The sequence below is a fragment of the Typopeltis vanoorti genome, chromosome 6 (assembly GCF_054136105.1).
Source record: "Typopeltis vanoorti isolate ZY-2024b chromosome 6, IOZ_Tvanoo_1.0, whole genome shotgun sequence".
Lineage (NCBI taxonomy): Eukaryota > Metazoa > Arthropoda > Arachnida > Uropygi > Thelyphonidae > Typopeltis > Typopeltis vanoorti.
Window position 1 is genome coordinate 14,830,236 of NC_143554.1, and position 27,878 is coordinate 14,858,113.

Consider the following 27,878-nt stretch of genomic DNA (forward strand, 5'->3'; position numbering starts at 1 on the left):
TTGTCCTGCAAAAACAACACACATCTGCCCAGTTTCCCATGTTTTTTTCCCTTTAGTACCTCTTTCAATTCCTTCAGAACTGTTGAATAAATTACTGCAGTAATAGTTCGATTATTTGGGTTTACTTTCATTGGATGCGACAAACAGTAGACATTGATTAGATGGGGGAATAAAATATATCCATACAATTGGTAGGGCCATAGCAGACCTGAATTCATTTGACCTAGAACAGCATTAGCATTTAATCAGATTTTAAATTTAAAAAATGCTAATTTATAGTAATTGTTTTGCATGCAGCATACATTTTCTTTCTGGTTATGTTTCTAATACCAAGAGATATGTAGTAGTTAGTTGTGTTTAAAATAAGAATGTTTTTGTCATTTAGTAATCTATCAAAAGTCTTTGCAATATTTGATTCATATGTTTGAAAATAAATATCACTTAGCTAAGCACTTATTTCAGATAGTATGCACTTCACTGCATACAAGTTTATTGTTCAAGTATTATTTCATGCTCATTTGTTAATTTTTGAAGCATGATACAGATTTATAGAGATCACAGGAACAGTTCTTGTAATTATGATTATCTTCCCAAGATCCCCATTAAGTCAAAAACTCATTTGCCTCGGGATTCTTTTTCATACACCCAGCTCATCATAGCATGCCTTAAAATACATTCAGGTTTTCTGCAGACCACACTCTTAGGAAATGCATTCCAGTCATTCACAAATCTCCAGGCAAAAAAACCTGCTTCTCACTCCCTTGTTTACACCCTCCTTATAGAACTTCCAGGGATGACTTGTTATTCTTCCTTGATCTCCCACCTCCTTCCCTGATCTCCTTATGAAAAACCCTCTTCAACTCTGATCCTGTAACAACCCCTAAGCAAGTTGTATGTCTCTCTATCGTATTGCCCTTCTTCCTCCTATCCGCTTGACTCTGCACATTGTATCATCTCAACCTTTCTTCATATTCCACATTCTAGAGATCATATATATAATATATATATATTCATGGGGTGCTTAAGGGTCAAAGCTGTATAACTGAGAGGAGACCTCCACATAGCCTTTAAAGGAATGCGGAGAACCGACCAGGGCTTCTGACCTAATGTCCAATCCTCACCTTCTTGTGGTGCACCCTGTTGGGTATCTACTTTGATACTGAACGAACGAGGATGGGCTGGCAATTTGGGATTTAGCCAACCACATTGTATTCTTATTGGTTAAACCAAAATAAAAAATGATGGTACAACATGACAAAATTTCATGCCGGCTGGGGCGTCACCCAGTTAAACAAGGCCCCCGTTGTTTTCGCCAGGGAACCAGGGTGAACAGCGAAAAGTCAGCTACTGGAACAAATCTGAAAACAAACCCCAACTCAACATCACCAGAGTTAAAGATCGGTACTATCAACGTAAGAAGCCTGAATGGCAAAGAAATGGAGCTAGCTGAGGAATTAGATAAGTACTAGATCGACATAATAGGGGTGACTGAAACAAAAAAGACCAAAACTGGTGAGATCTTTCTGAGCAATAAATACAAAATGTTATATTCAGGCAATGACATTCAAGGAAAAGAAGGAGTGGCCATAGTATTCAACACAAAATACGAGGCTAATCTTCTTGAATGGCAGTCAATCTCAAGTAGAGTAATGTGGGCAAATATGAGAATGGGGAACTGGACAATGAGACTTATTTGTGCCTATGGTCCCACAGAAGGTTCTACTAAGGTAGAAGTGGAGGAATTTTTTGAGGCTTTAGAAAAAGCAACTGACACAATGAAAAAGGAAAAGTTGGTCCTTGTTGGGGATCTAAATAGCAGAGTAGGAAATGATTGTGAGACATACAAAAATATTTTGGGAAAATTTGGAGAAAAGAGCAAAGCTAATAATAATGGCAAATATCTGTTGGATTTCTGCTCAGGACATGGACTGGTTATTACTAACACAATGTTCCAACATAAAAATGTGCACAAATTCACATGGAGAGAAGAGGCTAGGAATAAGAAAAGTCTCATTGACTATGTTATTGTTGATAGTGATGTTTTCTCCCTGGTGCAGGACACCAGAGTGTATAGAGGATTTGAAATTGGAAGTGATCACTATTTAGTATTGAGCAGGATAAAATTGAATTTCATATTGAAAAGAATACCATGTAAGAAAGTTTTAAAGCGAATAAAAGTTGAGCAGCTCTCAGATGTGAACTGTAGACTAAAATACAGAAATATTATTGAAAAGAAAATGAAAGAGTTTGAGAACAGGAATCAAACCTTGGAGATTCAGTGGAAAACTCTGAAGGAAACATTGATTGATTCTGCCAGAGAGGCATGTGGTGAGGTTGTGTGCAAGGATAAAAAAATCAGAACTCCCTGGTGGACACAGGAAGTTAAAGAGGCAGTGAAGGAAAAGAAGAAAGCATATAAAAAGTTCCTGGCAAATAAGTCAGCTTTTACTCTTACAGAATACAGAGACAAATGTAAGAAAGCTAAACGGTGTGTAAAACTAGCTAAACAAAAGTCATGGAAGGACTTTGGCAAGAATATAGAAAATAAATATCAAGAAGGTGGCAAAATATTCTGGAGGTTGTTGAAGAAGCTTAGGAATGGAGGAAAGAGTGCTGTAAAAGGAATTAGAGATGATAAAGGTGAAATGAAAACAGGAGAAAAAGATATCCTTGAAGTATGGAGTAATTACTTTGAAAAACTGCTAAATGAAACAAGCAGTGATGAAAGCACAGTGATAAAAAACACTGACCAGGCATCCAGTGAGGAATACATATCCATACTTGAAGTAGAAAAAGCCATCAAAGGCTTGAAATGTGGAAAGGCAGCAGGAGTAGATGATATTCGACCAGAAATGCTGATGTATGGTGGCATAAGAGTCTTACAGTGGCTGCTCTGCATAGTTCAGAAAGCCTGGACAGAGGGACGAATTCCCGATGATTGGAGTAGAGCTCTAATAGTACCCATATATAAAAAGGGAAATAAAACTGAATGTGAGAATTACAGAGGTATTTCCCTACTGAGTGTTCCTGGCAAGATCTATGCAAGTATACTTGAGAAACAGTTGAGAAGAATTGTGGAAGAAAAGCTTGGTGAAGAACAAGCTGGATTCAGGCCAAATAGAGGCTGTCAGGATCAGATCTTCACTTTACGACAAATAGTCGAGAAAGCATGGGAATATAACAAAGATCTGTATTTAAGTTTTGTCGATTTGGAAAAGGCATATGACAAGGTGCCAAGAGAGAAGCTATTCAATACGCTGCAGTTATATGGTGTCAATGGGGCATTATATCAAGCAATACTTAGTCTTTATTTGAGTTGTGAGTCAGCAGTTAGAATTGAAGGAAGTACAGGAAGATGGTTTAATGTTAAATCTGGTGTGAGACAAGGATGTACATTATCCCCTCTGTTATTCATTATCTATATGGATCACATTATGAAGGAATGTGATATTAAACCTGATATCAAAATTGGAGATGTTAATGTCAGTTCTTTGCTTTATGTGGATGATGTTATACTTCTAAATAAATCCGCTACAAGTCTGCAAGATTCTCTGACTAAATTGAATAGCTGTTGTAATAGATATGGTATGAAGGTCAGCAATAAAAAGACAAAGACAATGAAGCTTTTCTTCCACAATTCTTCTCAACAGTTTCTGAAGTATACTTGCATAGATCTTGTCAGGAACACTCAGTAGGGAAATACCTCTGTAATTCTCACATTCAGTTTTATTTCCCTTTTTATATATGAGTACTATGAGAGCTGTATTCCAATCATCAGGAATTCGTCCGTCTGTCCAGGCTTTCTGAACTATGCAGTGCCTTTGATGACTTTTTCTACTTCAAGTATGGATATGTATTCCTGACTGCATGCTAGTCAGTGTTTTTTTTTTTTTTTTTTTTTTACCACTGTGCTGTCATCACTGCTTGTTTCATTTAGCAGTTTTTCAAAGTAATTACTCCATATTTCAAGGATATCTTTTTCTCCCATTTTCATGTCACTCACCTTTATCATTTCTAACTCCTTTTACAGCACTCTTTACTCCATTTCTAAGCTTTTCGACAACCTCCAGAATATCTTGCCACCTTCTTGATATTTATTTTCTATGTTCTTGCCAAAATCCTCCCATGACTTTTGTTTAGCTTGTTTTACACAGTGTTTAGCTTTCTTACATTTGTCTCTGTATTCTCTAAGAGCACAAGCTGACTTATTTGCCAGGAACTTTTGATATGCTTTCTTCTTTGCCTCTTTAACTTCCTGTGTCCACCATGGAGTTCTAATTTTCTATCCTTGCAGACAACTTTGTCTGCATGGATAGAAAATTAGAACTCCATGGTGAACACATGCCTCTCTAGCTGAATCAATCAGGGCTTTCTTCAAGGCTTGCCACTGAATCTCCAAGGTTTGATTCCTGTTCTCAAACTCTTTCATTTTCTTTTCAATAATATTTCTGTATTTTAGTCTACAGTTCACATCTGAGAGCTGCTCAACTTTTATTCGCTTTAAAACTTTCTTACATGTTATTCTTTTCAATACGAAATTCAATTTTATCCTGCTCAAGACTAAATAGTGATCACTTCCAATTTCAAATCCTCTATACACTCTGGTGTCCTGCACCAGGGAGAAAACATCACTATCAACAATAACATAGTCAAGGAGACTTTTCTTATTCCTAGCCTCTTCTCTCCATGTGAATTTGTGCACATTTTTATGTTGGAACATGGTGTTAGTAATAACCAGTCCATGTCCTGAGCAGAAATCCAACAGGTATTTGCCATTATTATTAGCTTTGCTCTTTTCTCCAAATTTTCCCAAAATATTTTTGTATGTCTCACAATCATTTCCTACTCTGCTATTTAGATCCCCAACAAGGACCAACTTTTCCTTTTTCATTGTGTCAGTTGCTTTTTCTAAAGCCTCAAAAAATTCCTCCACTTCTATCTTAGTAGAACCATCTGTGGGACCATAGGCACAAATAAGTCTCATTGTCCAGTTCCACATTCTCATATTTGCCCACATTACTCTATTTGAGACTGACTGCCATTGAAGAAGATGAGCCTCGTATTTTGTGTTGAATACTATGGTTACTCCTTCTTTTCCTTGATTGTCATTTCCTGAATATAACATTTTGTATTTATTGCACAGAAAGCTCTTACCAGTTTTTGTCTTTTTTGTTTCAGTCACTTCTATTATGTCGATATGGTACTTATCTAATTCCTCAGCCAGCTCCATTTCTTTGCCATTCAGGTTTCTTATGTTGATAGTACCGATCTTTAACTCTGGTGATGTTGAGTTGGGGTGTGTTTTCAGATTTGTTCCAGTAGCTGACTTTTCGCTGTTCGCCCTGGTTCCCTGGTGAAAACAACGGGGGCCTTGTTTAACCGGGCGATGCACCAGCCGGCATGAAATTTTGTCATTGTGTACCATCATTTTTTTTATTTTGGTTTAACGAATAAGAATACAATTTGGTCAGCTAAATCCCAAATTGCCAGCCGATCCTCGTTCGTTCAGTATCCAAGTAGATACCCAACAGGGTGCACCACAAGAAGGTGAGGATTGGACATCATGTCAGAAGCCCTGGCCGGTTCTCCGCATTCCTTTAAAGGATATGTGGAAGTCTCCTCTCAGTTATACAGCTTTGACCGTTAAGCACCCCTATATATATATATATATTGACATTTTGACCTTCACATCAAGGTTACCATTTGGAGTATAAAGTATGTACTCCAAATGATGATCTTGGTATTAAGGTTGAAATGTCAGATTAATTTGGTTTGTTTTTAACTGAAGTTTTACTGTAACATAGTAGTTTCCATAATTTTTAAAAATGAATTCAAGTGAATTTGTTAAAATGATTATGGATTTGAGAGGATTGGCAACATATGCACTTCAGTATCATTAGAAGAAATTCATGTTGGTTGATGTGATTTTAGGGGGGGGGGAAATTACTTGATGTTATAAATGGTATGATTGCTAGTAATAGCAGTGTTGTAACTGACATTTGCATTGTATTACAAAAATGTTTGGGGTTTAATGATATTAATATCAGGGAATATACTAATGTCATTGAAAGAAATTTTTTTCTGGATGACGTGCATTCTTTTCAAGAAAAAAAAAGTGAACTGATACAGTGGTATCTCGCTAATCCGAACTAATAAATACCAGGCTCATTCGGATTAACGAAAAGTTCGAATTAGCGAATTTTCCTCCAAGGGACAACAATAACTATCGTTTAAAACCAAAATAATCAGATTCTAATGGTATATCAATTTAATTCTGTAAATAAATGAAGTAACTAATAGGAAAAAAGCTACTGTACTGTAATGTAAAACTTAAAAAGTAATATAGTACACAAGTTTATTTTAGTAAAAAATTTAGTTTTGTATGTACAAGGTATGTTTGTACAATTTTTTTCGAATGCTTCTTCTCGGAGCTGCATTAGCAATAAAATTTTGCGAAATGGCATATCATTCTGCTTAGCCCATTCTATACACACATTAAAACTCTCAACTGCCTCTCCATGTTTTACTTTTTTTTCCTTCAAGTTCTTTATCGTCATCATCATCTTCTAATTCATTCTGTAGCTCATTCATTTGAAATTTGGTTATTCATGCCAACAATACAGTATGTACTGTACAGTATAAAAAAGCAAACGTGAACACACACAATAAATCAAAATAGGCCTACAATATAACCGTACAATCGACAGTATGAAAAAAAAATACTGTACTGTAATAATAATAAAATGAATAATAATAGTTAAAATAATAATTATTAAATAAAAATAATAGTACACAAAATAATAATACGTAATAAATAAAACTTTTTTTTTTCTTTCAAACCGCAGTTCGGATTACTGGAGGGTTCGGACTAAAGAGGTTCGGATTAGCGAGATACCACTGTATTATAAATGTTATGGTAGTTCATTGTAACTGACATGCACATCATTCAAAATTGGTTGGAATTTAATGACATCTCATTACATCTAAATCATAACTGGATTTTCTGGAACTGATACAAATGTATTTGATTGTCAGAATTAAATAAGCACTGAAAAGATTAAAAACAAAATAACTGAAATGAAATTTTACTTTTATAATTATTTTATACTCTGCAGCAAAATTAGCTCTCCTAAAATTAATTTAAATTTAATATCGGTGTCAGAGTATGACTTGAACATTGGGATTATTCTGTATTTTATCTATTTTACAGGGAATGTAGCCATTGCTGGAAAAGAGTGCATGGATAATTGAGTTTTGTAAGAAGAGCTGTGCGATTAGAAGAGAACCCATAATCTATATTTCAGCATTTTAAGGAATACATTGCATGATAGGTTATGTCATCCATTATGTTATAGTAGATACTTGCTGTAGCGAACCCCTAAGGACAGTGAAATAATCTGTTATAACATATTGTTTGCTATAGTGAATTTAGGGAAAAAAGATTGATTCCTGCCACTGGTAGGAAATCATTGATGACAGAATGTACAAAATTGTAAAATATACTATTTAAGATGCCTTACCCTCATTAACTGCTCCCTGTGGAACACTACTCATTCTAGATGGGAACACCATCTAGTTTCCCTGCCTTACTGACATTCAGCATAGTATTCTAATACATCCTCTTCATTTCACTTGTGAAACTTCTCCATTTATTATCCTTCTAGGAATAAAGCCTGCTGTGCTAGGATAGAACACTAATAAAGTGATTGTTAAATAGCTCAACCATGTCATTTGCGATGGTCACCTGAGTCCCATATTCATCCAGTAAGGTGATCTATCGACTATTATTTTTCCTCCTACTCACTACATCACGAAAAAAAACTTGGGATTCTTCTTGGACTACATGGCTATTTTCCTTTCATATTCTAAGTTTTCTCTCCTTACAATACTAATCACTTTCTCAGCCTGAGCCTTATATTTTTCATGTAACTGTTCTCCCCCCCCCCTCTCTTTCTTAATCTCTTTTTCATTTTCAGTTCATCTTTTATTTCTCTAGTCCATCAATTTGACTCCAAATTGCTTTATCTTCTTCACTCTTTTCACTTCTTCAGCATAGTATTCTAATACATCCTCTTCATTTCACTTGATTTGTTTCACTGTTGCAAGCTGGTTTCTAAGTCTATGATAGCTGCCTGCCTTATAATTTCACAAAAATTATTTCTGATTTGATACTTCCACATGTCTAGTCATCTTCCAAGTCAGGACTATGTGGTCACTCTCCCCAGCTGGGGAGGGGAGACAAGTATAACATCCCAGTCACAATCAGAACCTCTGATGCTATGACCAGATCCAAAACTCTTGATCCTTGTGTTCCCCCCCCCCTTCCCCACATGCTGTCTAAAATATTTGTCCCTCAAAAAAAAATCGAAAAAGTCAGTTCATTTACTACTGCATGCCATCTCTTCTGTCCAGTTTATATCACTATAGTCAAAATCCCCCATAATGATCACTTGCCAAACTAATTTGCCTAAACATTTCCTGCTCATCACCAGTTATCTTCCCTGTTCTATAGTAGCATCCCACTGAATATCTTATCTTATAAACATTTATCTCACACAATATATTCTGAGCTATTAGATTTGTTTCCTCTGTGATTCTCCACCTTGAGAGAGAGAGAGAGACAGTTCATCTCTTATCATGAGTAACATTCCAACATCATCTTTGCCTTCCTTATCCTGTCAAAATATGCCTTCCCTCTCATATCTCTCTTTGCTTCCTCACTCTCCAATTGCCTGCCTTTCCAGTCTCCTAATATCTTATTTACCCTGCTCAAATCAGTTTCATTCTTTCCATCCCCTTTCTCAGCAGTTCTGTTTCTCTCTTTCCGCACGTACTGCTTTCAGCTGACATTCACACATAGGATCATGACCATCAGACAAACCATTTCCCTCTGCCACACTGGAGAGGTTGCATTCATATGTATGTTTCACATTCTCACCACCCTCCAACACACTATTGATATATACAAATTTAATTTTATACATTTCCAAAGCACTGTCTCTGCTGTTGCTAAATCCTGAGATACTCATGTCTCTCAGTGCCTCCCACTGCACTACTACATTTCATATACGCAACACATTCCCATCCCACACCTACCACATTTTTAAACAGCAGGATGCATACATACTGCATGCATAGCAAGCTGTGAAATCATTAACTATGCTACAAGTAATGCAGTCCTTAAATGATGTTGGGCAGTGCATTAGAACTGGCAACCTCCATGTTAAATACAATCAATACAATTTGATACAGTACCGAGATGAAATACCGAAACAATAAAATCCTTTCAAATGACCACACAATCATACAAAAAATCATCTATTTCAATAGTGCAAACTTAAAAACTAGTATTGGTAATGAAGTAAACGCAATAATATCTTTCTTTACTAGTAATACTTATCTTTTAATTTTTTTTTTTTTTTAACAGCTTACATCAAACACTTGTCTTCATGTGCTAGTGCCTTGGGCTACCAATACCAATTTTATTATGGCATTTATTAATTTAGTTAATAATCATGACTAAATAACATCATTTGTATGAAGTTAAGAGTTGAGTTTGAATATCTGCATTTGATATCTTGTTTAATCCTACTTTTCTTCATAATGTGATCCATATGGATGATGAATCATAGTGGAGATAATGTCCACCCATGTCTCACACCTGATCAACATCAAATCATTTTCCTATACCTCCTTCAATTCTAACTGCTGACTTATAACTGAAATATGAACTATATATTTCTCGATATAACATATGCTGCACTCTATATAATTATTGCATTTTGAACAGCTTTTCTCTTTGTCACTTTGTCATGTATATTTTCTAGATCTACTACTACCATGTTCACTGGGCATCTACAGATGCTGTATGGTCACTCCGATGCTCGGTGATGTTTCACACCAGGCCTCGCCATGTAGTCCTGTTGTTTGCTTTTCTGGCCACCTCAACTCTCTGAAGATCAGTCACTCCACACATGCCATCTATCCATCTCATTGATGGTCTACCCCTGCCTCTTTTTCCAGGAATTTTATCTTCTATTACTCTTCTGAGAAGTCCTCCTTCCATCCTTTCCAAAATATTTTAACTTTCTTCTGTCAATATCCTTAAGGAGCCTTAAAGTTCTACTGATCTTTTCTAACACACATTCATTTGTACCCCTTTCAGTATATGATATCCTCAACAGCCTTCTGTAACACCACATCTCAAAAGCAGATATCCGTTTCTTATCTTACTTCTTTAGGTTCCAAGTCTCACATCCATAAGTTGCTATTGGAAAAACAGCTGCATCCAAAATCCTCAACTTTGTTCCCATGGAGATAGATCCATCCTTCCAGATTTTAGACAGGTCTCTGACTGTTGTTTTAGCTATTCCTAACCTTTTTCTGACATCATCTTCTGAACAGCAATTCTTCATATTATTAATGGATCCCAGGTACTCAAACTTGCTGACTTCCTCAATTCTTTCTCTATTATGGTACACTTGTTTCTCAATAGCTTCTCTGTTTGTTTTTCCTTTGAGAACCATGATCTTTGTCTTGCTAGAATTGAGTTGAAGTCCTCTGTTATTACTGATCTTGTTAACTTTGTCAAGAATTAGTCCTAGTTCTTCCATGTCATTACAAAGGAGTACTGTATCATCAGCATACCTAGAGCTACTGAACTTAATAGAGCATTGTTATATTCCAACAATTTCTCAACTGTTTGTCTTAAAGTGAAAATCTGATCTTGATAATATAACCTATGTATGGCTTTAACCCAGCTTGTTCTTTTCCATGTTTCCTTTCCACAAATTTTTTTGCCTTTTCTCATGTAATTTTATTAGGAACACTCAGTATGAAAATTCCTCTGTAATTCTCAGTCAGAGTTTTATTTCTCTTTGTATGGATGATATAACAAGAAATCTTCTTGGATCATCTGGAATTCGACCTTCTGACTGCTAGCCCATGACTTCTGGGTTACTGCATTTACTGTAAAAACTTATGTACCTCCATATTTGAGCATTTCTGAACAGATATTATCCACTCCAGCTGCATTTCAGGTTTTTGATGGGTTTTTTTCTTCCTCAAGTATTGATAAACACTCCTGACTGCATTTCTCCTGTTTTCTATCACTAATGCTGTCACTGCTTGTTTCATTTAGCAGTCTTTTAAAGTAATTACTCCTGTTATTATGAATTGATATTTTTGATACTCCTGATATTATGAATTGATATTTTTGATACTCCTCATATTTTTTTCTTCACTTTTTATGTCACATGCATCTTTGATTTCTTTTACAGTACTCTTTCTTCCATTTCTTAGCTTTTTTCAATAGCATCCAGAAAATTTTGTGACCTTCCTGATATTTATTTTCTTCATTCTTATGCTTTGGGATCACTTTAGGATCGAAGCCAAATAATTGGGAGGAGACCTCCACGTTGCCTTAATTAATGCAGAGAACTGACTGGGACTTCTGATTTAATGTCCAGTCTCACCATCATGTGGTATGCCTTTGTTAATAGGTATGCACTGGGTACTAAATAAATGAAAATCAGTTGGCAATTGGGACTTAGCCAACCAAATTTTACTCTCTATTGGCTTAAACTACAAATAAACACAATGGGACAACATGATGAGATTTCTTGCTGACTGAGGTATTACTTAGTGCCCAGATGACCAGTGAAAAGTCAAATATTAGAAAAAAAAACTCAAACTCAACATCTAGAAGAAGAATAACACACCCAACATTAAAATAATTGAAGATAGGAACCACCATTATAAGTAGTATTCATGAAAAGGAAATTGAACTCACAGAAGAACTGGAAAAGTACCAAATGGACATAATTGGTATCACTGAGATTAAAACACAAAACAGGTGAGATCTTACTAAATAATAAGTATGGGATGTTATATTCAGGTAATAACAATCAAACAGTAGCAACAACATTGAACACCAAATATTAACTTCTTGATTTGATTGGAAGGCAATTTCAAGTACAGTTATGTGGGTGAACTTTAAAATGGGGAAAATGGACAGTGAAACTTATTTCTGTCAATGGTCTCACAGAATGTTCTCCAGAAAAAAGTAAAAGAATTTCTCAAGTCATTTGAGGAAGAAGCCAGTATAAAAGAGGAGGAAGTTGATATAAAAAAAGGGGTCCTTGTTGGATATTGAAACAGCATAGTATGAAATTAATTCCAACAGACATATTAAAACATTTAGGAAAAATTGGAGAAAAGAGAAAGGCTAAACAGTGGTAGTACCTGCTGGATTTCTGCTCAAGATATCGACTACTCATTATGGATAATGCCATGTGGCAACATAAAGATGTGTACAGGTTCACAAAAGAAAGGACCTAATAAATAAGACAGGCCTTATTGACTATGTTATTCTTGATGTCTTCATGCTAGTTCAAGATACAAGAGAATTTGAAATTGGAAGTAGGATAAAAATGAATATCATTGAAAAGAACAATATGTAAGAAGTTTTAAAAAGAATTGAAGCTGAGCAACTTTTATAGGTAAACTATGGGCTCAACTGTTTGAACATTATTCAGGAAACTATACAACCAAACCTTGGTCTCATTAGTGAACTCTGAAGAAAACATTGATTGATTCAGCTAGGGAAGCTATTGTTTACCTTTTACAGATAAATTGTAGACTCAACTATTCAAACATTATTCAGAAGAAAATACAACATTATTTTAATGGCTAATGTAGCCTACTTTTGTTTAGGAGTGCCCCTTTTTTTATAATGTCATTGGCTCCTTACACAAATTCTAGGGCATTACTGAAGTGTTATAAAACTAATATATGAAGAATAAAAATAGGAGAAAAGTTGGACATACCTTTTTGGATGTTGTTTCTGTCTCCTTATTCTGATGATGTGCCTTCATATGCTGTTAAGCTGTTAAAGGAAGTTTTTTTTGGGCCAGGGGAGGGGGGGGGGTAGTGTCAGGGAATTATTTGAAAAAAACCTGAGTTTTTATATATGTATATTATTATTATTATTAAGGGTGGGTAGAGAGCATTTGGGAGGGGGAGGTGAGAGAAGGATCTGAAGATAGAAATTATTTTTTTGGGGAAGAGGACGGATTTAAGGGAAAAAGTCGGGTGGGAGTATCGGGGTGTGAGCCGTTTTGACAACAGTCGTCTTCGGAACTCATGGAGGAAATGGATGCTATGTCATGTCGATTAGGTGTTTCTGTCTTTGGTGTACTTGTGTTGTCTCCTATTGGTTGGAGTCATGACCTAATTTTTGTTATGGAGCTTCCAACTCTTGGAGATTATGTAGGGTTGGTGGACGTTTATTGAGTTTTCATAGTTAGTTATTTTGTGAGTTATTGCATTTTCGAGAGTTTGGAAGCTCCATTAACATAAAAATTAGGTCACAACTCCGACCAATAGGAGACAACACAAGTACACCAAAGACAGAAACACCTAACCGATATGACATAGCATCCACTTCCCCCACGAGTTCCGAAGACAACGGTTGTCGAAATGGCTCCCACCCCTGACTTTTTCCCTTAAATCCCTCCTCTCCCCCCCAAACTATATCTTCAGATCCTTCTCCCCCCCCAAATGCTCTCTACCCACCTTTAATAATAATAATATACATATATAAAAACCCGTTTTTTTCTTCACAATTCTTACACATTACTCCCCCCCCCCCCAAAAAAAAAAAAAAAAACTTTAACAGCATACGAAGGCACATTGCCGGAATAAGAGGTATGTCCAAATTTTCTCCTATTTTTATTCTTCATATATTAGTTTTATAACTTCAGTAATGCCCTAGAATTTGGGTAAAGAGCCTTATAAAAAAGGGGCACTCCTAAACAAAAGTAGGCTATTTTAGCCATTAAAATAATAGTTCAATTTTAGAGGAGTAACATGGGAATTTTCCCAGAAATAATACCTATAGAAAACACAACAGTTTTTAAAGAAAAATTAAACCCTGGAGTCTCAGCAGCAAACTCAGAACCAAACATTGATTGATTCAGGGAGGCATGTGGTGAAGTTGTCTGAAAGAATAGAAAATAAGAATGCCATGGTGGACACAACAAGTTAAAAAAGCAATCCTGGAAAAGAAGAAAGCACACTGAATGCTCCTAGCAAATGCCTGCCTGGTTAGCTGAGTTGTTAGGGTATCCGCTCTCCAGCCAAAAAGCCTGCGGGTTTGAATCCTGCAGTTGGGCATGGATGCTTGTGATTGTCTGTGAAAATACTAGGTGCATGGCAGATAGTGTTGGTATAGTTGCGGTTAGTTATAGTTGGTGGAGACAGAGTTGTAGAATAGATGCCCTCCCTCGATGAGCCCTTGGACTCCCTGCAGGTTTCATGTAGTAATAATATTATATAAATACCACTTGAAAATAAGTACAGATGCCATAAAAGAATACAGAGAAAAATGTAAGAGAGCTAAGCTGCGTGTAAAAGTAGTTAAACAAAAGTCATGGGAAGACTGCGAAGTATATAGAAGATAGTTGTTGAAATTTTTTTCACTTTTCACTAATTTATATACTATAAATTAGAGATACCAAGAAATTATATACTTGGTTTAATCCTTTATCCAAGTGTAAGCAAACAAAGTTTGAACCTGAAGTATTTTTCAGGACTGGGGCAACTCATGGTAAAGGTGATATGACTTCACATCACTTGCCTTAGTATCCCTTAATGCAAAGCACATCTCCTTGCAGACATGTATAATGCTATTCATTATGGGAAGGGTCAATACCCAGACTAGTTTTGACTTTTATTGAGGTCTCATCAGTGGGAGCCAGACCCAGAAGTGATATCAAGGTGGAAGTAATGCAAAAGTCATATTTTTATATATATTTATATACTAGTTGCCAAAAAGTGTCTCACCTTATTATTAAAATACTCTGGATTAAAGACAGATGTTGAAAGGTTTTTTCACATGGTTATATTATAAATTACAGATACCAAGAAATTATATATTTGGTTTAATCCTTTATCCATGTGTAAGCAAACCAAGTTTGCTCCTGAAGTATTTTCAGGACTGGGCAACTCGTGATGAAGGTTATATGCCTTCACATCACTTGCCTTAGTATCTCTAATTTATAATGTAGAAGATAAATGTCAAAAGTGATGTGACAGAATGTTGTGGATGCTATTGAAATGGTGAAAATTAGTAGTACTATAAAAGGACTCGCAGATGATAAAGATGACAAGAATACTGAAGATAAGGATATTATAGATATATGGAGTAATTACTTTGAAACCTATTAAGTGAAACAAGCAGTGCCAGAACATTGGTAGAAAATATTTAAGAATAATGCAAAAAAAAAAAAGTACTTATATACTTAAGGTACAAGAAGTTATTTAAAGTCTGAAATGTGAAAAGGTAGTTTGTAGATGACATTCAACCTGAAATGTTCAAATATGAAGATATAAATGTTTTGCATTAGTTATGCTGCATTGTTCAGAGAGCATAACCAATGCAAACTATATGATTTATGCAAGCATTCTTGGGAAGTGACAGGGAAAGATTGTGGAAGAAAAATTTGTAGAAGAGATGGGTTCAGGCCAAACAGACATTGTCAAGATCAGATTTTAAGTTTATGACAAATAGTTAAATCAGGAATGTAGCAAGGATCTGGAAAAGGCATATGACAGAGTAAGGTGCCCTTAGAAAAGCATTTCAGAATATTACAATTATCTGGGGTAAATAGAACATTATACAGATCAGTACATAATCTGTATTTAGAAAGGAAATACAGGAAAATGGTATGATGTAAAATCAGGTGTAAGATTGCAATGCACATTATCTCCATTCTTATTCATCACCTATATAGATTTCATTATGAAAGTGGATTTAAACCTGATATTAGAATTGGAGATATCTAATTTAGCTCTTAGCTTTATGCAGATGATTTTGTACTCCTAAAAATATCCAGTGGAAGTCTCCAGGATTCTCCAACTAAATTGCATAACAGCCATAATAAATTTGGCATGAAAATGAGCAATAAAAAGACCAAAAGTATGAAAATAGGCAGGGACATTGAAAACTTCAGCTGTTTTCTCAATGGAGAATGTATAGAACAAGTAGTAAAATATTTCAGCTATTTGGGCACAATTTTTAGTGAAGATGGCAAATTAAATTTTGAAATAGACAACAATGTACGCAAAGCTGGTATGATATGCAGTTAGCTGAATAACTTTACATGGGAGAAATTAGCCAAAATCCCAAACTAGCATTATGCAAGACAGTGTTCAAACAAATTTTAAGTTATGGATTTGAGATTTGGGTTAGAAATAAAGCACTCGATCAAAAATTAGAGAGTACATATATGAGAGTTTTGAAAAAAAAATTAAGGGATTGAATAGATGGCATCAATGGCAGAAACATTAAAAATTAAGATATTAGGAAGAAACTTGACATTGTTCTTCTTCTTCTTCTTCACCCATAATCTATGTAGACCAACAGGGCACTATAAAGGTGACAATTCTGACATGCTCTGTCTCTCTCTCCAAGTGTTTCTGTCTTGGGATTTCTTGAACAAGGTGGAGAATGAAGAATTAACCCATTTTCCAATATTACCTATCCAGGTGAATCTAGGTCACCCCTGGTGTTTTTTTCCCTAAAGCATGGCAGAAACAGTTCTGTTGGCTAGATTAGAAAGTTTACCTAAAATAGCACTAGAGGATTTGACTTCTGGGAAAAAACACCAGGGGTGACTAGAATATTTTCTAGGTCACCCCCTGGCGATATTTTCTTGTGTTCTGGCAATGGAGGGGATTTTCTTCTAACCTCGAACGTTGTTAACTTTCCTTCTAACTTCTGATGTTGTTAGCATAGGAATGTGTGAGCAGAGCTAATTTAAGGTGGTGTGGCCACTTAAATAGAATGTGTGATGAAAGGTTAGCAAAACAGGTATTTGATGCCAAGAGGAAGACCCATGGCTAGGCAGATTGATTTAGTGAGAAGTGCCTTAGAAGCACAGAATATTAAATCCTACAATATTGGAGTGCTGACAAGTAATAGATTAATTTGGAGGAAAATTGTTGATAGGAGATTAATAATAATCTAAACTTAATCATGAAGTGTTGTCATAGAAGCCTGAACCCTCCTTGAGAGTACATATCAGGAAATTGATGATAATGATGTGTTCTTATCCAAGTCCTCCAATGACTTTTGTTGAGCTAATTTTACACTTTGCTTTACCTTCTTATATTTTTCTCTGTATTCTCTCAGAACACATGCTTACTTATATGCCTGTAACTTTTGATATGCTTTCGTTTTTCCCTTGATTTTCTTTAACCTTCTGTGTCTGTCACGAAGTTCTGATTTTTCTCTCTTTTCTGACAATCTCAGTACATGTCTCTCTGCCTTTATCAGTCTTTGCTTCAGGATCTGCCACTGAACTCCCAAAGTGATATTCAAAAATTTAAACATCAGTTCTTTATTTTCATTTCATAATTTTATACTCCTGTAGATTTTTTTTATATTTCTCGTATTACTATTTGTATTTTTAAGCTTTCATATGTTTTATATTCCTTATATTTGGTTTCTTCCAAACTTTTGTGTACTGTCTTTCTTATATGGTGAAACCTGTGGATTATCCGTAATTATAGAATAACATGCTTACTAAATAAATAATAATAAATAACTTTTTTATTATGTAAATATTTCATCTTATGCATCATAAGACATCACAAGTACAATTATCGAACAATAATAGGAATTTAATTAAAAAAACGTAGCATATCCTTAAATTGGAATCCCTCTACATATACAGTCACTTCTTCGTGGATTAAACCTATTGGGCTGAAATTAAAACTAATTAAATAAAATTAAAATATAACAGAAATTTATTTAATACAATCGAGGATAACAATTTCCCAAACTTTTGGAATAGTGAGATAGTCATTCCGATTAAGATTATGTCCATGAAGTAAGGCTTCAGCACTTCTTTATATAAATGTTCATGTTTATATATGGATCCATGTAGCAGCTTAGCATTTTGTAATTGGATCCTCTGGTTAGCATTTTCAATTCCATGTTGTGCAAGGTCAGATTTGTGAGGTTTGATGAGATGGATGTGGTCTTGATGTTCAGAGATACATTTATTTATAGATCTTCCTGTTTGTCCATAGTATGACAAGTTACACGAACATGGTACTTTGTATACTCCAGGTAGCATCATTGGTGAGAGTTAGTTGTTTGGAGATGTTAGCAAGTTATGAAATTTAGTTGATGGATTTATAGGTAGCAATGAGTTGATATTTTTTCATAATTTATGCCACACGTTCAGAGTTCAGGGCATCAATATTTACAATACATTAGCTCACCATCCATCCATCACAAAAATATGGCATCAGAAAATCTTTAGTATCCAGATGTTATGTCGCTGCTTTCTCTATATTTTACTGATTTATATCTTCCTATTCTATCTTTCAATCGCTAATTTACTTCTTCAGATATCGGACCTAGTATACTTACATCTAGGATTGTTTCCGCTTTGGATACTGGCAAATTTATATTATGCTGCACCAGCCAGTATCCTATAGCAGAAAAGATATCCTTGCTCAGGGAGACAATACAAGATTCTGAGGCGCTCTTACACACTGATTTATTTTAACATGGCCGTATAGATTCAGACTGCAGTCGTGACCTAAATCTATAATTATATACACATTCTAATTCCTTCCAGCCAAAATAGGTTCTATTTTTATAAGTGGTAAATCGGAATCGTAGTCAGGCATGACTCAGGTTTAGGTAAATAAAACATGTTTTATTCACCTAAACTTTCTAATTCAAAGCAAAATACACTAAAGAAATTCATACATTCAATTATTGTCTCAATGCGAAATAAGGAAGCTTGAGTTAAGAGATTTAACATACTCTAAATTAAATCAAAGGTTATAAAGCATGCAAAACACAGTAACTCAAAAATAAGATAGATTGCAAATGGCATGTTAAGCTAAAATTCCCCTCTGCAAGCTATTCATAAGATGACATAACAAACATTCTAATGTTGCTCTGTTACTATAAATCTACAATCCTAATCTCATTATGTTATTTCAATCACATACAACACAAAAGACCTCTTCCAAACAATTCTTCTTATTCTCAAAAGAGGTTTTAACGTCTATAATTTGCATTCACAAATAATTTTCGCTATTCTAAGGAATTCTAAACACAAAATAGAGTAATTGTACTTTACCGAACTTTTTCCGACATCTTTCAGCACCACGTGTACGTCTAGTTATCTCTTATTTATTGGCTGTCCTTACGCCAGCATAGGGGCTATGCTATCTTCATAATTACTGCCGATCATGGACTCGATTTTCTGCAGGAAACATCTCTATTCCTTTCGATGGGACCTCTCTGCTAGGGCTGGAAATCTCACCTTCAGCTCTGCGTGGAATCCTACAGCATTCTTAGAAAAACTCGCTGTCCGACATCATAGCACTGACGCTTCATCACCCTCACTCGAACCACCAGCTAACTCCCGAACCACGAACCAGGAAAACGATAAGACAAGAGAGAGCCGATACGGCGCTCATTCCCTTATATTCTTTGTTCGAGCGCCCCCTTTTTCGGAGTCCCCTTTTGCACACGACCTATATCTTTTCTCCCCTTTGCTCTTGTTATGTTATGCTCTTGTATTCACGGAATTCGCATCGACGTACCTTCCGCATAAGCTATTGCTGCTGGCGTTATGCTGGACACATGAATTGTTACTTAATATCTATCTGGTGACTCACAGTCATTCTATATAGCTGAAGTGAGGCTTAAAATAAGTTAAATTATTCTCCTTTTAAGACATTCTCTAATTTGATCTTAATATGATCACAATAGATTAAATACATGGTACATAAAATTAATGCAATTTTATACATATGTGAAGAAGTTTCACTTCAATTTCAGCTGATGTGCAGGTATTTCTCTCTGTCTATGTAGTTTAGTATGTTAGATTTTGAACGAATGATTTCTTTGCAAGATTCCTTCATTCAGGATCTAACACAGAGGACACAAGATTTATTCTTCTGAAGAATCTCTAAAACAAGAAGTGGAAATTGTCATAGAAGCATCCTTCCTAAATGGATATATATATATATATATATATATATATATATGCAGAGCCGGCTGGTGGCGTGTGCGAAGTGTGCAATATACACAGGTGCCGCAGAAGAAAAGGCGCCTAAAAGATCTCAAAAAATATGAGATAAGAGTTTAAACGAACAACGAATGGTACAGAATGGTACATGTAATTATGAACGTACGTGGTCTTCCATTCGTGTTCCTTCAGATCTTCCCGGAAACGAACAAATAAATTCTGAAATTGTATTCTAGACCCGATTATATCACTGTAATTTTTGATTAAAATTTACGAAAATATACCTAAAATAGTTTTTCTTCATTTTTTGATGTATCATAAATCAACTTATGATTAATTGTTGAGTTCTGTGTAAGGGCTGTATCCTAATTTTAATTGAATCGGATGCATGTGGTTCAGCCCTGAAAGTCGGCTTTCTACTGATAACTCATTCTGCTCGACTTTATTCAAAAAAAATTTTTTTTGGAAAGGCGCCAAACATTAATTGCACACACAAGAAAAATACTACGCGCTGGTCCTGTATATATGCAATAATAACCCAAAAAATAATTACCAGTCTCCTACAAATCAACCCAGACAAGAACACAGGATTCCTATACCATATATTAAAGGCATTTCTGAATGCTAATTTTTCCTCTCCCATTCTGTTTAAGTGACCATACCTCCCTGAGAATAGCTCTAACACATTCTTGAATGTTAACAATGTCACCTTTTCTAATGTGTATGATATTGCCATTGATGCCATCTGTTTACTACTCTGACTTTTCAGAATTCTCATATCAGTGGTTTCTAGTCTTTGATCAAGTTTTTATTTCTAGGCCCAGTTCTCATATCCATGAGTTAAAATTGAACACTGTCTTGTATACAGCTAATTTAGTGTTTTGACTAATTTCTCTCTTTTTCCATATATATTTTTATTCAGTTGACTTCCTACCATACCAGCTTTACTAATTTTGTTGTCTATTTCCATATTTAATTTGCTTTCTTCACTAAAAATTGTGCCTAATAGCCAAAATGTTTCACTTGTTCTGTAGGTTCTCCACTCAGAATGTAGTAGACGTTTTCAATATTTCTGTTTATTTTCATTATCTTTGTTATTTTATTGCTGATTTTGATACCAAATTTATTATAGCAATTATTGAATTTAGTCATGGAATCCTGCAGACTTCTTTGGATTTATCATCATCAAATTCCTGCAATGTACCCTCAAGGGGTGTACAGGATATGATAGTAACTAAATGAAAAATTTACATTATTACTAACTTCTTATCTACAGTTTTCCTCCAAATCAGTCTGTTACTTGTCAAGACTCCAACATTATCAGATCTTATATTTCTATCATCTAAGGCACTTTGTACCGTTTCAAACCACCAATATCTTAGTCTTCTTCTGGGTCGTTTTCCTGCCAATCTGGCAGAGAACACTTGTTTTGCTAATCTTTCCTCGTCCATTCTGTTTAGGTGATCATACCACCTGAGATTAGCTCTGCAAATGCATTCCTGGATGCTGACAATGTTGAGTTCTTTCCTAATATCCTCGTTTTAAATATGATGTTTCGATTGATGCCATCTGTTCATGCCTATAATCTTTCACAGGACTCTCATATCTGCGGTCTTTGGTCAAGTGTTTTACTTCTGAATCAGCTCTCAGATCCATAAGTTAAAACTGGTTTGAACACTGTCTTGTATACAGCTAATTTAGTGTTCAGACTAATTTCTCTCTTATTCCATATAAATTTATTCAATTGACTTTCTACCATACCGGCTTTGTTGATTCTGTTGTCTATTTCCATATTTAATTTACAATCTTCACTAAAAATCGTGCCTAAGTACTGAAATGTTTTACTTGTTCCACAGGTTCTCCGTTCAAAAGACAGTTGACATTTTCAACGATTATACCTATTTTCATTGTCTTTGTCTTTTTATTGCTGACCTTCATACCATATCTATTACAACAGCTATTCAATTTAGTCAGGGAATCTTGCCGACTTGTAGCAGATTTATTTAGAAGTATAGCATCATCCGTATAAAGCAAAGAGCTGATATTAACATCTCCAATTTTGATATCATGTTTAATACCACTTTCCTTCATAATGTGATCCATATAGATAATGAATAACAGAGGGGATAATGTACATCCTTATCTCACACCAGATTTAACATTAAACCATCTTCCTGTACTTCCTTCCATTCTAACTGCTGACTTACAACTCAAATAAAGATTACGTATTGCTCAGCTTGTGCTCTTAGAGAACTCAGAGGCAAATGTGAGAAAGCTAAACACTGTGTAAAACTAGCTAAACAAAAGTCATGGGAGGACTTTGACAAGAACATAGAAAATAAAAATCAAGAAGGTAGAAAAATATTCTGGAGGTTGTTGAAGAAGCTTAGAAATGGAGGAAAGAGTGCTGTAAAAGGAGTTAATGATGATAAAGGTGACATGAAAATGGGAGAAAAAGATATGCTTCGAGTATGGAGTAATTACCTTGAAAAATTGCTAAATGAAACAAGCAGTGATAGCACAGGGGCAAAAAACACTCAACAGGCATAGTCAGGAATACACATCCATATTTGAAGTAGAAAAAGCAATCAAAGGCTTGAAATGTGGAAAGGCAGCAGGAGTAATTGATATTCTACCAAAAATGCTGAAGTATGGTTGTATAAAAATCTTACAGTGGCTGCACTTCATAGTGCACTTCACTCCAACGAAACATCAGGTAATGTTAACATGTGCCTTGAAGAACATCTGTGAACTTTCAACAATACATTTGCTTCCATTATTTTGTCCTGTGATACTTCCAGGTGTGTGAGTTGGCACAAGCCTTCAACTTGGTCTATTTTGGATAGGTCGAAAAAATGGTTCATCATGTTGGACATTTATGGAATGGAAACAGCACAAGGAATGAAATAAGTGACAATTTATGGTCTCAATATTTCATCTGCCACAGAGACATCTTTATGCTATATAACATAAATTGTTGCAAACACACAAGCAACACAGAGTAAAACTGATTAAAGTGTAGTCTCTTAGCTAGGAAGGGTGGTGTCATGGAGTGCTAGTAGGAAAGTTGGATTGTAAATCTGGTTGCCTTAGGAATACCTAAGGCAACCAAATAATACCATTTTCCACATTTTGGGAAATTAAACAATTAAGCTAGTTTTAATAGCAGCTGTAGATTTATAAAATAATGGACAACTGGTCAAGGACAGTCAGTCTTGACCATCCACATGCTTGCATTTTGTCTTTCTAAATTGAAGTTGGCTGATCTAGTCTGTCCTTGAAGAAATTGGACCCCCCCCCCCACTCTTTTCTCTTTTTCTCTCTCGAAAAACTAGATGAACTCTTTCCTTAAAAAAATGAGGGAGGAGTTCATCCTTAGAGGAATGAATAAGGGCAGCCAATTTCAACTGGATTTTGAAGGCATCAGACATTCTTTTTTTTTTTTCCATGATGAACCCTGAATAGAGAATGGTGATCATATTACCATAATCTGTATGTAGAAAAGATTGATCTATTACTTTGATCCATTTTAAAGAAGGATTTAGTATTTTGTTTATTCTGTTGGAATAGTGGCCATTAAATAAGCACATTTGCCATATATAGTTAAGTTCAGTTGTGAGAGATGCTTCATTGGAATAGAGATTGATGGCCTTTTTATTTTAATAATACCATACTGCTTGGTGTGTGTGTGTGGGGGGGGTAACAGTGAGAAATATCTGCTGTGTGAGTAGTATTTCTGTATACTGTCAAATTTTTACCATTTGGAAAGCATTTTTTATGCCTTCCATTTTAAAGAATGCTATTTTAAAGTATCTAGAAATGCTAGACTGTTAATCTTTCTCCTGTAGGTAAAATTTTTTCTTTGATGTCAACAGTTCAGGCATATAAGGAATAATCTGTCTAATCCATGAGGCCGAATTAAGAGCACCTCATTGATATGCTTCAGCTAGATAAAGGCTTAAATGGGGCTTTGTCAAGAACATACTTATTAAAACCCTACATGCAAAAATTTGCAGGGGAGGATGAGAAGGGAAAACCCATTATCCATAAAACCAGTATCCTTGTATGTTTTTGTTTTCCCACTGGAAGTAACCTATATAGGTAGCCAAAGACTTGTGATGTTGGAGGGGGGGGGGGAATGTGTTTTAAATGTAATAAGATATCATTCAAAGGAATATTGCTAAAAAGACAAATGATGCCAAAGCTGACCATAATATCACAATTATTTAAAATAAAATTTTTGATAGCAACTACAAAATGGGTGGAATTTTTAATCTAAGAAGAGGTATTGATCACTGAGGGGAGTAAAATTTTGCTTATCTTTGAATAACCTATAAGAAGAGAATTTAGTGCTATCTTCTATAAATGTACAGAGGTCATATGGTTGTAGGTTGTAGATACTCTGTATATCAAGGGGAGATGAGACCTAAAGGAGTTTTGGCAATTCAGATAGCCAAGAAGTTACGTTCCTGAGTAAAAAAACTTCTGTTGTTTTCTAGGATTTTAATCTAAAGGAATATAAATAAGCAGTCCCTGAGCATAACATTTTGGTGTTGATGACCACAGTAGCATTTCTCTTGTTTGTTGTATTTTTGTTTTTATGTAGACATTTGAAAATCGGACTTGGCTGAAAGAGGGTGTTTTTGGGAGTATCATAGTCCATGTAAAAATGTTTGCAACATGTAGTCTGATTTTGTTAGCCATATATGCAGCCAAGTTGTGGACACAACCTTCTATTTGAAATATCAAGTCTAATGACAGTTAAGAACAACATGAAACAGTATAAAAGTGGAAAGCAACTGAAACTTGATGCTTTTTTTCAAGCCTAATCCTCAGTAAAATGTTATTTACATGAAAATGTAATCATTAAAATATATTAATACTGTACCACTGAAAGTGTTTTATTTTCAATACTATTCCTAAGATTTGCGATTTAATGGACTTTCGATTTTATGGACAATCCTTAGCCCCTAGTCCATTAAATTGAGAGTTTACTGTACATGTTTAACTTACAATTAAAATAATTATATTTCTAGACATAAACATCATGTCAACTAAATCATAGTATATATACAAGGAATATGGATATCCAGTCAGTTCTTGCTGGAGAAAATGTGATAGTGAACTCACTCTCTCTCTCTTACTGTAACAAACTATCAAAAAGTCTTGCATTGGCCATGCTGCATAAAAGTAAATTCTTTATAGTATACTTCCCCTTTATGAGATAAAAACTATTACTTTGATCTTTGCAGGCCAGGATTATGGCAATGATTCACACTTCTTGCATTTATTCTTAAACTGATTTATAATTCCACAAGTTGAGAGTAATAGCATCTAGATAACTTTTCTTTATTTTTTTTTAGCTACCAAAGTTTATTACCAGAGGCACTACAGATATGGTATATAAGTTGTTGGAATTGGATGGTCTGGCAGCTTACTGGGATCCTTCTGCAACAATGTTAAAACATCTTCAAATGTTAGAACTTGCAGTAAGTTAAGAAAATAATTTGATGTTGATAATGTTTGTACAGTATATTAGTTATGTACATAGGAGATTGAGCTATTAAACAGTAATAGTAATTTAAAAAATTGTATATTTTATTGACTGACTATATCAGCTTATTTCTAAATCATTTTGTGAAAGTGCTTCAAGTAGCTCTGCCAGGTTCTTATCATGTCTTCTTTTGATTGAAATTGGGTTCCTTTGAGTGAACGTTTCAGTTTTGGAAAAAAAAATCAGTTATATTATAGCCAAGATCTGGAGAATATGCATTATATTCAAGTGTTTGTGTGTTTTCTGGCTAAAAACTGGTGAAAGAAAATTTGAGAGCAGATTTTTGTGATTAATGATAACAAAAATCTGTTCTCTTTTAATTCTCTCTTTCTATTTCTTATTTTCATCAGATTTTTGTTGACTGATGGAAGGGCCAAGTCATTAGTTGTTCTATCTCTTGTGACATTCAGACATTGAATTTGAAATATCTCCATATTATCTTCTCCATACAACTTGAACAACAAATTGAATGTTTTAGTGGTTGTATTCACCACTTTCAAAAGAAATTTGATATTTTAATCATCATTTACATCATGAGTATGGTATGGCACATGATTGAACAAGATTTTAACAGTAATTATTACATCTTTGGTATGTTGATAATATTTTTCATGTAGTGATAAAGAGAACATGACAGATAGATATGGCAAGTAGATATTGCTCATACTAAGCAAAATGTTTTTCATTAACATTAATGATAATAAAATATTGTTGTAACATTGATTATTATTTTAACTTTTTGCATTTTTGAGACAGCATCAAATCATCATAGAGTGACAAATAACAGCAACTGCAGCCATGATAATACATATATAAACCTGCTGTCCCATTTTCTGGTGTTGTGTGTTTGCTCAATGGTGGTCACAAGAATTATGCTATCATAGTGGTCAACAGCATGTGCTGAGTCACATTTCATTTTTGCCATTGTGCTGTTATCCAATGTTTTGTCTTTTAGCTAGTCTTCTCCTTTCATGCTTGATATTTTTTCTTACAATTGTCTGCTCATGCTTGTATTGATTGATTGGTAAACTTAAACCTTAACGATGAGCAATAAGAAGGAATCCACACAAACACAACTCTACGCATGTTTTGGAAATAAAGCAAAAGGCATATACTGTTAGCCGTACTGAGTTAGAAGTTATTCTCCTGGTGATTCTTTTCTGGTGGAAGTAAAGTTAATTTATAAAGAGAAATTTCCAAGTCAGATGGCTCAAAGAATTTAAGTGGTTACAGTGTGACAGTGGTTCTGATGCAACAGTGTGATTTGAATGTAAACATTTAAAGCTAGAAGATATTCTAAAATTAACAGAATTACACAGTGATTTTTTATTTTCATTAATATGATATCTATAATGATGATATTCAGCTTGTATCTTTCCCACTACTGGTTGATGGACTCTTCCATTGTAGGAGGGTGGTGTCTACTTCTTCCATGGCAACCCACTCAACATTGGGGGAGAGTATATATATTTGTATGAATGAATGTATGAAGGTGCAAGACAATCCCAAACATCCATGCCTCAGGCAGGATTCAAACTCTCAGCATTTTAGCTGGAGAGCAGATACAAAACAGCGTTATATGAAAGGAATTTTTTTAATGCCATGAATTATATCTAAGAAACTGGTTCACACTATAGGAATTCTAATTTAGGAAAGCACTTGACTTTACTTGACCAGCAATTGATTTGTTACAAAGTTAAGTGGGATTGTTAAAAATCTCACATAAATGTTTTGCTTATTATATTAATTTTTTGCAATTTTATATATGATTAATGAAAATGTTGTTTAATGAGGAAATATATTTTGTTATGTGATAAAGTAATCTAATACACACACACACACACACATGTACATATATACTATATACGTAATATGTGCGTGTTCGTATGTGTTTCTATTTATTGTTAATAAACTTATACATTGATTACACGACTTTAAATTTTTCAGGAAATTTATATTAATTAAAAAACTTTAATCAGTACCTTCCAATATTTTGGAAATGTTACATTGCCATCTTCTGGGAACATAAAACTATGATATGTGCATGCAGGCACTAACCACAAACAAATGAGGCTGAAGAAAGCAACTGGCATTGATCCTAGATGTCTTGGCTGTTGGACTGATGTTCTAAGCTATGATATGATATGAGCTTCCCAAATTTGGAGCAGTCTCATGCACCCAAATTTGTTGAGATTTGGGAAGTTTTTTTACAGCTGAAGCTGATTACAGGAACTTTCATTGCTGATTGTTTCATATTTATA

The 27,878-nt window shown here is 34.7% G+C and overlaps 1 protein-coding gene across 1 annotated transcript in view; it reads left to right on the top strand.

Annotated features, from left to right (window-relative positions):
• The window catches only part of Vps13D (vacuolar protein sorting 13D), a 1,260,195-nt gene that overhangs the window by 59,099 nt on the left and 1,173,218 nt on the right, over positions 1–27,878 (top strand). Inside the window, exon 7 of the mRNA XM_090393926.1 lies at positions 25,427–25,552. Coding sequence (XP_090250052.1) covers positions 25,427–25,552 — 126 coding nt within the window. The remainder of the gene's footprint in view (positions 1–25,426; positions 25,553–27,878) is intronic.